Source organism: Leptodactylus fuscus, chromosome 1 (assembly GCF_031893055.1).
Source record: "Leptodactylus fuscus isolate aLepFus1 chromosome 1, aLepFus1.hap2, whole genome shotgun sequence".
NCBI lineage: Eukaryota > Metazoa > Chordata > Amphibia > Anura > Leptodactylidae > Leptodactylus > Leptodactylus fuscus.
Window position 1 is genome coordinate 158,354,089 of NC_134265.1, and position 13,667 is coordinate 158,367,755.

The 13,667-nt window shown below is 42.1% G+C and overlaps 1 protein-coding gene across 1 annotated transcript in view; it reads left to right on the forward strand.

Annotated features, from left to right (window-relative positions):
* The window catches only part of JAK2 (Janus kinase 2), a 169,619-nt gene that overhangs the window by 111,659 nt on the left and 44,293 nt on the right, over nucleotides 1-13,667 (forward strand). Inside the window, exons 7-9 of the mRNA XM_075278862.1 lie at nucleotides 1,594-1,713; nucleotides 7,942-8,099; nucleotides 12,176-12,287. Of these exons, the coding sequence (XP_075134963.1) occupies nucleotides 1,594-1,713; nucleotides 7,942-8,099; nucleotides 12,176-12,287 (390 nt within the window). The remainder of the gene's footprint in view (nucleotides 1-1,593; nucleotides 1,714-7,941; nucleotides 8,100-12,175; nucleotides 12,288-13,667) is intronic.

Below are 13,667 nucleotides of genomic sequence, written 5' to 3' on the forward strand. Positions count from 1 at the left end.
ACATTTTTGTTATGCATCTTTATCTGGTGCAGTGCCTTTCATAAAGAGTTCAGGAACTCATAGCTGTGCTGGACTGTAGTAGTCATAGACATTTCATGACCTGTAATTGTATGGCTGCTAAGTAGACCATTCTTTATTGTACGCATACAGCATTTGAGTATTTTCACCTCTAGTTGTGCACTATATATAGAGTTTAGAGAAAATGTTGGCAGATATACACTGATTTGGACATAGCGAAGGGAACTGAGTGTTCCTGAAATGCACTGACCTATTAAACTATGCTCCCTTTTGTCATCTTAATTGGCTCCACAACCCAGTTTTCTCAAATGCTGTTGATTCTACCATATATATTTACTTGTTTAGCCATCTTGTCTGGATCCAGGGTACTGGAGAACATGACACAACATTGATCCCTAGAGCTGAGGCCCGCTTCACGTCTGTGTTTGGGTTTCCATTCGGGGAGCCTGCTTGGGGACCCCCCCTCATCTCCGAACGTAAACCTATCATCATAAAAAAAAAAAAAAAGTGGTTACCTAAGATAGGGGAACGGAATGGCCCGAACGTAGATGTGAACCGGCCTCAGTGGTGGTGTGCTTGCCTTGGCACATCTGTACAAAGTAAGCTTATCATTTGACAACTCTAAATCTCCACTCAGTTATAACCTGTTATCCAATGGTTTGCTGCATGTACTTGTTTAAGTTGCTCAGCCAAGCTGCAATATGTTCCAGTCATTGACTGGCTATGATAACGCTAGTGTCCTGTTTGATCATTTGCTTTCTTTTTCTCTGTAAACGGTTTTTAAACTGGAAGTAATACAAGGAATACCTTTATTCAATAAATGCCTTTGAAACTAAAATGTTATATTTTCACAAAATGTTCTCAATAAAAGCTACAGCTAGCCTCACAAACAAATACCCCTTAGACCTTAGACGTCTGTGTATACGAAAATATGAACGTTCCAGATGTCAGAGTATGGTGAGTCATAGAATTTAAAAAAAATGTTTTTTTCAAAGTTTTGACAGTTCTACAACATAACTAAACCAGGTAGCATAGCTGTGAAGAAGGCAACAGGAAAAACTACTTTTTTATGTATTTTGATATATAGTAAGGGTAGTGAACTACACCTTCTGCTAGTTCCACTCCTGGTTTTGGCTCAAAAACCACAGCAAAATCTGCAACAAAGACCTGCATTTTCCCAGCATGGGGCCTTCGTCTTAGTGTCCTTCTCTTCTTTGCCCCCTTGATGCCCATTTGCTGTTTGTTTCTTCTTCTTGATTTTTCAGAATGTGTTGCATTTGTAAATGCCATTCAGACCTCGGGCTTTATGATCCTTTATTTATTAAAGAAAAAGGATATTGAGATGCATTACCTGTTGCAGCGACCTGTACACAAGCTGCTATACCTCTGTTCACAATGGAGATGAGTTTGACAATGATCAGACCCCTGCACCAATGAAACATTGATTTCTACAGATTGTTTGCATTTCAATAAATCCTAATTAATAACTTGAGAGATATCATTTCTTTTCTGAATTTTTGTCATCTTTAGTATTCTTGTTTCATTTATATTTTATATATTGTGTTGTTATGACAGGACTTACAGACCTACTGTGATTTCCCAGACATCATTGATGTGAGCATTAAGCAAGCCAGCAAGGATGACTCCAGTGAAAGTCGAATAGTGACTATCTGCAAACAAGACAACAAATCTTTGGTATGACGCTTTTTTATCTAATCCCCCACGTGTTGTGGGAATATGGGCTGTCTATGTACATTTACCTCCATCTTTCATTGGAATACATAAAATAAGATAAAATAATCCTTTAACAGTCCCACCATAGGGAAATTCAGTGTGTTACAGCAGTATGGATGCAGTAATATAATTCGAGAAAGAATACATACAAGCTCATAGCAGATAGAAAATATACTAGGAATCATAGCAAGTAGGAAGAAAATAGACTCAGGATCATTTAGTTCTCTGTGCGGAGTGATCTCTGTTTAGCCAGATGTTGATTATACAGCCTGACTGTGGCTGGGAGAAAGGATCTCTGATAGCGCTCCTTCTCACACTTGGGGGTGAAGGAGTCGGCCACTGATAGTACTGCCCAATGCTGTCACAGTCTCATACATGGGATGGAAGTTATTCTCCAGCGTGGAGCTCACCATGGACAGTATTCTTCACCCACCACCTATACTGGGTCCAGGGGGCTCCTCAGGACAGAGCTGGCCCTTCTAATCAGCCTGTCAAGCCATACATAGCCCTGTTTGCAGTGTAATGTATACAACTCTAAAGCTGTTTGGAAATTTGTACACATATTTGTGCTTTCATATTAGTAATTTTTCAATATGCTACATGCATAAATCCTATAATATACACATCTCTCTGTGCGGCATTGGAAGTATAATAAGCATTTCTTCTCCTGTCTTTATCTTACTGAGAAAATGCGAACAATGGGGCAGATTTATGAAGACTTGAGTTAGTCTTCATGGCTCCAGAGCTGGACAAGGCCCACTCTTCACCACGCTGTGCGCCTGGGTGAAAGTGTACGCCAGCTCATAGCTATAATACATTTCTCCCATCATTTATGTAAGATTTCCTACGGAAATTATGACAAATTCAGCCCCCATCTGCCCTTACCACACCTCTTTTCAGAGAAGGTGGCTCAAAGATTAAATAAATAAAATGGCCGAAACTGTGACTTTTTATGCCTTGTACACCAGAGAAGTGGAGTGCAAAGCATAATAAATCTGTCCCAATATTTTTGGTATCAGTGGAAAAGTTAATAGTTTAACATCAGAATGAGACCTATTAAAAATAATGTGCTGTTTTCTCAGGGAATGTGTGTGTGTCCTAACAGCTCTGCAAAAGCTGCCTGAATATTTATTATGCACTACATATAGACCATACTCTGTAGTAGCTAATACATTGTAAACAGAAGATTTAGAGAAGTGCCTTTTAGGAAAATACACATTGCTGGTGTTACTTCATGTCTGTGTTTTGTAACTGATTACCATGCGGTGTACTGTGTTACTGAAGTTTTCTCAAATCTTTATGTTGTCAGGTTTCCTGTGTGAACTCGCTGTTTTTAAGAGATCAGCAGGCTATCTTGCATTGTGACACACCAAAAAAAAACCAAAACAAAAAAAAATACTTTTTCCTTCCTGAAATGGGTTGAGTTTCTGACACTTTTTATTTTCCTTCCTCATGAATTGAACATTTTCTTTTTAAGTTATACACTTGTGAACAAAGGAAAAATTGAAAGTTGGTATGATCTATTCATTTTGGAGCAGAGGAGTTTTATAAAGTGAAATGCACTAAAGTTCTAGCTTACTCTCAGCTTACAAAAAAACAAAACAACTGGCACTGGTCCTGTGCTTCAAATGTATTTTAGAAATGGAAAAGTGTCTAAGGCTAGCTTCACATCTGCGTTGAAGGACTCTGTGTGTAACCGCTGTTTTGGCGGTATTCCTCCTTGTTGTTTAGGTTCCCCGACAGACCTGAATAAGGCAGAGCATGTGCTAGTGTGGACCTAGCATAACATTTTAAACAAGATACATCAATTTTTTCTTACCATGCTGCATAAAAATTGTGATAAAAATTAGTGCATTTCCTACCTGCCTGGTTTTGTAAATAGATTATTAAAAACAAAAGGTCTATCAGCTTTAGGGTATGTTCATACGGCGGAAACCTCTTCCGCTGTGTGCCTTTTTTGCACAGCTAGTCGCGACGGGATGCCAATGCAATGCATTGGCATCCCTCTCCTGATTAAGCCCGGATGAATGGGCCTAAGCAGGAGAGCGTCTCAAGCTGCGGACGCCGCAGATGACTCAGCAGTAGAATCCGCGTGAGGATAGGGCATGCCGCATTTTCTTTCTGTGAGTCACTCCCATTGAAATGATGGCAGACATTTTTGCAGGCGGATTTTGAGGCGTATTCCGCCTCAGAATCTGCTTGCAAAAAACTCTGTGTGAACATGCCTTTAAAGGGGCTCTATCATTGGAAAAAGTCATTTTTAGCTAAGCACATACTTGCATAGTCTTTAGAACGGGTATTTCACACCTACCTTTTGTATGTAAATCACCTCAGTAGTTTTGAATAAGTCTGTTTTTATTCATATGCTAATTAGCCTCCTGCGTGCACTCCAGAAGTGTCTGTGTGCACTGTCTCTGCTATTCTCTATGTGTGTGAGAGCAGGGAGATGAGTCATCAGCACAGCAGCCGATGAAAGAATAAAGGCTGTGCAAAGATATGTTTAGTTAAAATATATTTATTATATATATTATATATTGTGGCATTGTGTGTAAAAATTGTTGGAGTAACAATTTAGGAGCAAACTAAGTTAAGTTTGACAAATGGTCACATTTATTAGGCAAGTTGCACCTTTATGTGGTGTAAATTGCCATTTTTATTGGGCTTGTTTACTCATTGAACTTTATTTATAATACATTTGCGCCTTTTTTTTCCAGATGTTTTTGTTTCCTCACTCTTTTTTGCTTTTTGGCGAGGAAAGGAGTCCTGGCTTATGTGGTGTTTCTTTTCTCGCCATAGTTATAATTCGCACCTATTTAAAAAGGTGCAAAAAGCCAGAAATTCACTCCAGTACATGAGCAGTGAATAAAAGCCTGTCTTGTCACAAAGTATTGGAATCACAATTCCATGTGGAAAATTTATATTGTAAGTGCTCCTTTTTTAGAAACATAGGTGCAAAAAAAGCCCACCTAAAATAATATGTGCTCAATCTGTATCAAGGAACTTTGCCTATTAATAAATATTCGCTACTGAAAAAAACAGAGGAAAAAAAGGAACAGCTGCGAAAAATTCAAATAAAAAAGGCACGGTTGATATATGTGGCTGTTTACGTGAAAAGGGCCCAGATCGTCGATACTAATTATAGAGAAAATAGTCCAAAACATACCGTATTTTACGGACTATAAGGCGCACTGGACTATAAGCCGCATTGCCCATGAGCGCCTTATAGTCCGTCTCGGTTCATATATAAGGCGCACCGGACTATAAGCCGCAGTCCGGTGCGCATTATATCTTATTGAAAGCGGCGGCAGGCAGACTTTGCCAGCGGCCGCTTAACCCCCCGCGTGCCAGCCGCTTCTATTGGAAGCGCTCGGCAGGCGAGGAGGGGCTCTATCAGCAAAATCATGCTGATAGAGCCCAACCGTAAACGTTAGATTAAACTACCCCCCCCCCCCCGTTTTAAAATAAAAGCCTGAAACAGAATGTGAAACTTACCGAGCGGTGCAGGGTGGGCGGGCATTCAGGCCTCCTCTTCCTCCGATGTTCCGTCCTCCTCCGGCGCTCGCAAGCTGATAATGGCCAGGGCACATGCGCAGTAGAAGCATTATGATATTGCGCATGCGCCCAGGCCATTATCAGCGAGCGCCGGAGGAGAAGGACGGAACATCGGAGGCAGAGGAGGCCTGAATGCCCGCCCGCCCGCCCTGCACCGCTGGGTAAGTTTCACGTTCTGTTTCAGCGTGACAGCAGGGCTGCCGGACACTTCCTATTCATTTCTATGGGAGCAGGCATGCGAGCGCTCCCCATAGAAATGAATGGACTGCTTTTTTCCATTCATTTCTATAGGGAGCGCTCGCATGCCGGCTCCCATAGAAATGAATGGGAAGTGTCTGTCCATTCATTTCTATAGGGAGCGCTCGCATGCCTGCTCCCATAGAAATGAATAGGAAGTGTCCGGCAGCCCTGCTGTAACGCCGGCGTGTACGGCTGTGATACACGCCGGCGTTCGGTAGTGTGAATGCACCCTTACGGTGCCTTTTATGTATGTATGGAAGCGGCACGCAGACTTTGCCGCCGCTTCCATCCATATATAAGCCGCACCGGACTATAAGCCGCACTTACGATTTCTGAGGAAATCGTAGGTTTTTATGTGCGGCTTATAGTCCGGAAAATACGGGTACTTGGGTAAAAAAAAATCACAATTTTGTTTTATGCAAAAATTTTATTTAAAAATGTCAATTGTGCTTTCAATAAAAAAATTTTTGCTGTTTCGGACATTGTTACACCATAACCATTACAATGATACCAAGAACTCCATATCGACAATGTGGGCCCTTTTCACATAAACAGCCACATATAACCCCCAGATTGGGCCTGATTTATCATACAGCAAGAGCCTCTATAATCAGTTAGATGAATTCTTGCCCTAATAATAGACTCCATTAGTAAATATGCCTTACCGTATTTTCCGGACTATAAGGCGCACATAAAAACCTACGATTTCCTCAGAAATCGTAAGTGCGCCTTAGGGCTAGTTCACACGTGAACTGCCCGCGCGGGTTTTGACACAGAGAGAGACGCGGCGAGCCGCGTCTCTCTCTTGTCAAAACCCGCCCGCCGCGACCATCGCGGTCGCGGCTTTCACCTCCGCTGTCGGCTCAAATGAATGAGCCAACATGGAGGGTGCTGCAGCCGGGCGGAAGCCGTGCGGCGCAGCCCGCGCGGCTTCCGCCTGAAGAAAGAGCATGTCGCTTCTTTTCTCCGCTAGCAGCAGCCCGCTGCTAGCGGAGAAAAGAAGCCCGGCGGTCTCCATAGACCACCATTATAAGGGGAGGTTTTGGACGCGAAATCCGCTGTCAAAAACCTCCCCTTATACTCACGTGTGAACTAGCTCTTATAGTCCGGTGCGCCTTATATATGGATGGAAGCGGCGGCAAAGTCCGTAAGGGTGCATTCACAGTACGGAACGCCGGCGTGTATCACAGCCGTACACGCCGGCGTTACAGCAGGGCTGCCGGACACTTCCCATTCATTTCTATGGGAGCCGGCATGCGAGCGCTCCCCATAGAAATGAATGGACAGACACTTCCCATTCATTTCTATGGGAGCCGGCATGCGAGCGCTCCCCATAGAAATGAATGGAAAAAAGCAGTCCATTCATTTCTATGGGGAGCGCTCGCATGCCGGCTCCCATAGAAATGAATGGGAAGTGTCCGGCAGCCCTGCAAAACCCTGAAACAGAATGTGAAACTTACCCAGCGGTGCAGGGTGGGCGAGCGGGCATTCAGGCCTCCTCTTCCTCCGATGTCCTGACCACTTCCTACGGCGCTCGCGAACTGATAATGGCCTGGGCGCATGCGCAATATCATAATGCTTCTACTACGGCTACTGTGCATGCGCCCAGGCCATTATCAGTTAGCGAGCGCCGGAGGAGGAGGACGGAACATCGGAGGAAGAGGAGGCCTGAATGCCCGCCCACCCTGCACCGCTCGGTAAGTTTCACATTCTGTTTCAGGGTTTTATTTTAAAACGGGGGGGGGGGGGTAGTTTAATGTAACTTTTACGGTTGGGCTCTATCAGCATGATTTTGCTGATAGAGCCCCTTAACTCCTCGCCTGCCGAGCGCTTCCAATAGAAGCGGCTGGCACGCGGGGGGTTAAGCGGCCGCTGGCAAAGTCTGCGTGTCGCCGCTTTCAATAACATATAATGCGCACCGGACTGCGCCTTATAGTCCGGTGCGCCTTATATATGAACCGAGACGGACTATAAGGCGCTCATGGGCAATGCGCCTTATAGTCCAGTGCGCCTAGTCCGTAAAATACGGTACTTTTTTAAGGCATTACATTTCCAGTTAGCGTTCTAAACCAGCATAAAGGTCAGAGAATAAACAAGAGAAACTCTGTAAACATTACTTTCAAGGCTTCAGATTGTTGTCATCAGATAAAGTCACAATGTAAAATTAGAATTCAGTTCGGCAAAAAGTGCAAGGGAGTGAAAAGTGATAAAAGGACACATTGCATGCAGACATCTATAAAGCACAAAACCCAATTAGAAAAAATTACAAAAAAATAAGTCAGTTCTTTTTTTAACTGTGCTATGTAGCTTATGCTGTACTAAAGATGTTATGATGCAATTTGCTGTTTTATGTACAATAAAAAAAAAAAATGTGTCCGGTTTTGTTTTTTTCTCTAGGAGGTGGAATTTTCCTCACTGAAGGAAGCTTTATCCTTTGTGTCACTTATTGATGGGTATTACAGATTGACGGCAGATGCACACCATTACCTTTGCAAGGAAGTAGTGCCTCCTCGAGTACTGGAAAGCATTCAGAGTTATTGCCATGGGCCTGTTACGTACGTACATTTTTATTATACAAATAATTATATGCAGGCAGTGTCCACTTTGCTACAATTTTGTATGGCTTTAATGCATTTAAAATGTAAAGTGAACCAAATTTATAAATGGTCTTCATGCAACATTTTACATCCTTTTGTAGGTCTGTGTTCTAGTGGTAACAATCCCTATGTAGTCTGACGATGCAGTCATTCCTCCTACTGTTTGTTCTCTACTATTTATTAGCCTGTCAAAATGTATGTTGGCAAAAAGACAGAGGCACATGAAAGTCTTAGTTGCCTTTTTTAGTAGGTTATTAAGTATATTGCCATGGAGATACACAGGTCTGCATATTTGTAGATACAAAATTTAACTGCAGTATATTGCAAATGTTATCTTTTTTTATGATAGATGTATTGAAAAAAAGGCTGCAGAGATGGACATAGGGCGAGTTCACACCTGTATCCGGTCTCCGCTTTGCAGGTTTCCGTCTTCTGCCCGAGAAACTGGACAGGAGTCGGAAACTGGTAGTCAGTTTTCAAACCCATTCATTTGAATGGGTTTGCAAAGTGTCCGCCCGTGAGCGCCTGTGAGCGTCTTCTGCCTCTCCACGGTAAAAAAACATTGTGTTTTTTTTTTGTTTTTGTTTTTTTTTTTAACCGGACACAAAGTCAGACACGCAGGACTTTGTGTCCAGTTAAAAAAAAAACCCGGTTTCGCTGCGAAGACCAGAAGACGCTCACGGGCGGACACCAACTGTCGGGTTTCCGTCTCCTGTCCAGTTTCTCGAGCAGGAGCAGAGATCGGGCGCAGGTGTGAACCTGCCCATATATATATTAAAATGATCATAATCTCCTTATGCTATGTTCACACCTGTGTTGGGGTTTCCTTTTGGGGGGCTCTGCTTTGTGACCCCACAAACAAAACTTAATCTGCTTAAAAAAGCATTTATCCACCGAAACCCAGAGACTCCATAGACTGTAATGGGGTCCGCCTGATTTCTCTCTGCATCTTTCTGCCTTTTTTGGCCAGAAAAATCCTGGTTGAAGGACTTTCCTTGCGACATTTTTTTAAGCGGATTCAGGGACGGAAACCCCGAACAGGGTGCAGGTGTGAACCTAGTCATATAGAGTTGTTCCCATATCAGTGTTGCCTCTGCCTCCCTGAGGTGGTCTAAAATTATGGAATCAGACAAACCAAACCTCCATGGTTACAGTCTCTCTGTTTCTGCGATCAGCTGCTATTTCTTAAGTGAGATGCATCCAGATAAAGAGGATTTTTTACCACCTCCCTCAACTCAAACTGTTTGCATTACCTAGTACATCCAAATATACTGATTCTGGTGCAGTTGGGTTATTAATCCCCACTGTTCCTGAGTAATTGGTGCTGTAGCTTTCAGCATCCAATATGCTAATCGGGTTCTCTCCAGTCAGGTCTGTGGTTCTGCACTGCGCCAAATAGCCCACCTAAGGCCAGGGCCCCACCTTGCGGAAACGCAGCTTTTTTTTGTTGCGGTTTTTTGAGCCAAAGCCTGGGCTAGATTGAGCAGAAGTTAGAACTATAAAGACTTCCTATATATTTCCAATTCCATTTGTAGACATTCTTGGCTTTGGCTCAAAAAAACGCAACAAAATCTGCAACAAAAAAAGCTGCATTTCCGCAATGTGGGGCCTCAGCCTAAAGATAGACAGCTTAATTGGTATATTGAGTGCAAAAACTACCAACACAGGTCAGTATTTATGGGGCTAAAGAAAAAAATCCAAATGCAGTGGAATCGGTTGTGTGGCATCTACTGAATGACGCAAAGAGGCTTGAGGCTATTGCTGTTCAATTTACAGTCTTTTTGTTTTTGGCTGTTTTGGGGGGTTTTTTGTTACAGAGCTTAAAAAAAAAAAAAAAAAAAAAAAAAAAAAAAGTCTTAACTAGCCTGGTAAAACTATGTCCATGTTTAACTATAGGTTACCATGGTAAGGAGTCGGTTGTACAAAGTGTTCTCACTGCACACTGATCAAATGTGATGTTATAGCCAAAATGTTAAGCAGCTGTTAAATCCTGACAAGCGAAGTCTGTAATTGTTTCAATTAAGCTATATGTATTCTGCTGCAATGTCCTCACAAAATCTGCAATCTCTTGCTGTTACAGAGAGCTATTCCAGGAACTAGTCAAATGATTCTGTGATGAATTGGCTGCATGATATATATTTTAGGCCTCATGATTATTTCTACTGATGTTTCCAAGTTTTCAGTTTATTAACCTATGAGACTGAATGTTAGATTTAATGCTCAGTTTTAGGCTACATACGTTAACATGCTTCATATAAATTTGGATTTTTCTGCTCCCAACCCACCGGTCTTGGAATGCCATCCAACGAGATAGCATGTCTGTATAGATTTACTAGGCAAAGTCTCCTTATTATGGGCGTATTCAATGCTTTTCCTTTCATTTTTACTATATTTTACACAATTGCTGTTTTAAATCTCCAGGGTTTACAGTTGCAAAATACTATTGTGCATGTTGGGCAATACTTTTTGCATGACGGTATTCAGGGGAAAATAATGAATGTAAGGGAATTTCCAATCAAATTTCTAACTGAATTTCTTAAGAATAACTATGTTGTAAGTTTGTGCCTGACTTTTTTTGTAATGTTACTAAAGTATTTACTGAGATCGTTGTTGAAATGGCATTATGTTCACAGGAAGTGTATGTCCATCTGTTATTTTAGGACCTTTCTACCTTTACTAAGGCTTAGACTCAGACAATCACTATTTTGTCGATTGTTGTGATCTATCATATGATTAGAACAGACTGTAAAATTAAAGGGATTCTACCATTAAAACCTCTTTTTTGTGGATAAGACGTCGGAATAGCCTTTAGAAAGGCTATTCGTCTCTTACCTTTAGATGTGATCTCCGCCGCGCTGTTCCTTAGAAAAAACGGTTTTTACCGGTATGCAAATTAGTTCTCTGGCAGCGAAGGGGGCAGGCCCCAGCGCTGAAAATGCGATGGGGGCGTCCCCACTGCTGCTCGAGAACACGATCCTGCGACGCCTCGATCTTTGGCTGGATCCTCCCCTTCTCTGCCAACTTCCTCCTGCGTCACCTCCGACGCCTGCGCAGTTGGCTCTGCCAGTGAGACACCAGCAGAGCCGAGTGCGAATGTCAGCCAGCTGCCATTTTTGGGAGGCCGCTCTTGCTCTTGAAGTTCAATGCAGGAGCAGCCTCCCAAAATTGGACGCCGGCCGGCATTCGCACTCGGCTCTGCAGGTGTCTCACTGGCAGAGCCAACTGCGCAGGCGTTGGAGGTGACGCAGGAGGAAGTTGACATAGAAGGGGAGGATCCAGCTGAAGATAGAGTTGTCGCAGGATCGTGTTCTTGAGCAGCAGTGGGGATGCCCCCATCGCATTTTCAGCGCTGGGGCCCTCCCCATCGCTGTCAGAGAGCTAATTTGCATACCGGTAAAAAACGGTATTTCTAAGGAACGGCGCGGCGGAGATCACATCTAAAGGTAAGAGACAAATAGCCCTACTAAAGGCTATTCCGACGTCTTATCCACAAAAAAAGAGATTTTAATGGTAGAATCCCTTTAATAGAATGACCGATACGTTTGTATCCATCTCGGTTCACGGTAATGTAAAAATAACAAGACAGTAGAGCTTTTTGTTCTTTTTTTTTTTTTTTTGTTAAATACATTAAAGTGAATGGAGACAGTTAGCAATGGAGAATGCTCTGTCTGAATCCATCATTCTATTAAATTGTGTTTGCCTGAAAACGGCGGATGAGAATCCTCCACGCACGGCTTTTTCATCCACTACTTACAGTTTCAAAGCACTGGACCCGATTATAGTCAATGGGGTCCATTGGGCTCTGTAGCTATTATTTTAGTAGTCTGCCTATGCTAGTGTCAATCTAACATTTACAAGGTTTTCCGACCATTGAAACTACCTGTGCTTACCGTAGTTAGTTATTTTAAATAAGAAGCACTACTGATCTACAAATTTTTGCTTCAAATGATTTTACAATTGTTTTGTTGTTTTTTATTTTACTAATAATTTCTTACTTTTGATTGTTCTTTCCTATTTCTTCCTTCAATACATAGGATGGAATTTGCCATTGATAAGTTGAAGAGGATAGGAAGCCAAAAAGGAGCTTTTATTCTTCGCTGCAGCCCTAAAGAGTTTAACAAGTACTTCCTTACATTTGCAGTGGAGGTAATTACATGCAAGAGACTCCTACGATAATAACATTTGTTCTTGTGATAGTGTAATAACACATACATTTCTATAATTAGAACATATAAATCACATATGCTACTAACACTACTTAAGGCTAAGGCCACGTGACGAATCCCTGCAAAAAAAAAAAAATGCAGAAAAGCCTTTTTTTTTTTCCTGCGTAATTTTTAACAGTGCACAGAATTTTCCTCTTTGGACTTTTTACTTCTATTATGCCTATATAGAAAATGCCATCATTTTCGTAGGTATAATTGACATGCTGTGATTTACAAAAAAAACCTTGAGGGCGTTTGAAATCACAGCATTTCCGCGGCAGATTTTTTCCTGCAATGTGTGGATGGGATTAACCAGACTCCCATCCACTTTGCAGGTAATGTAAAACACAGCTATCTTCCGCCCCAGGCTAAAAATATTTAGTAAAGACCTCATTCACACGACCGTGTGTTTTCACAGCCCATGAGCAAAACTCAAGATAAGTCCTAGTCCTGTCCATTATGCCGACCATGCTCACTGAAACTCAGTGAATGGGACCATGGAAGCATGGCCATGCCGTTTGATAACGGCTTGGTGACACGGTTATGCGCATGTCGCCTAAGGGAAGGAAGGAGTCTCCTCCACCGGTCTCTTGATCAGGCACTCCAGCAAGGGAAGACTACAGCCTATCACTGACTTTCATACCCACATGCAATAGTTGGTTATTATATCATCATTGCAGTGATAAAGTAATGGATTATCACATGTGACTATTGAGGCCAGTGATTACAGTCGCCACTTGGGGGCCTTTGACATATTAACTCAAGCGATGGAACCAGAGACTGATGGAGCTGTGTCCAGGGGGACAAATAAGGTGACCATTTCTTATTTTTTTTTGTTTTACACCTTTTCATGCCCACAACATGTTGAAAATCCCTTTTAATAATCATCATCATTTTGGAACCATTGTAAATATTAATTTATTCCATTACAGTATTTAAAAAAAAACAAACCCTTAAGCTACATTAACTTGTTCTTTGGAAGAGGAGTGCAACAGAATTAACCTTGATCCTATTATAAGCTAGCAATGTTCATTATGTGACTTGTCCTGCAGTGTTTTGTGGAAACCATGATTGTAATGTGAACAGAGTCTTAGTAGTATGAGTTATCATGATGGATAAGGGCAGGGTATCTTTGGTGTACATAGAGATGGAGGAGCACTCTAATAGTGTTTGTTAACATCTTCCCTTATAGATTGTAAAACCTTGCAGGCACGGACCTCTTTCCCACTATACCTCTTCCCAAGTTGGTTGCTAAGTTAGTCTATTGTATTCTTTGGCTTTTGTGTTGCATATGTAAACATTTTAAATGTGAATCAGCAAG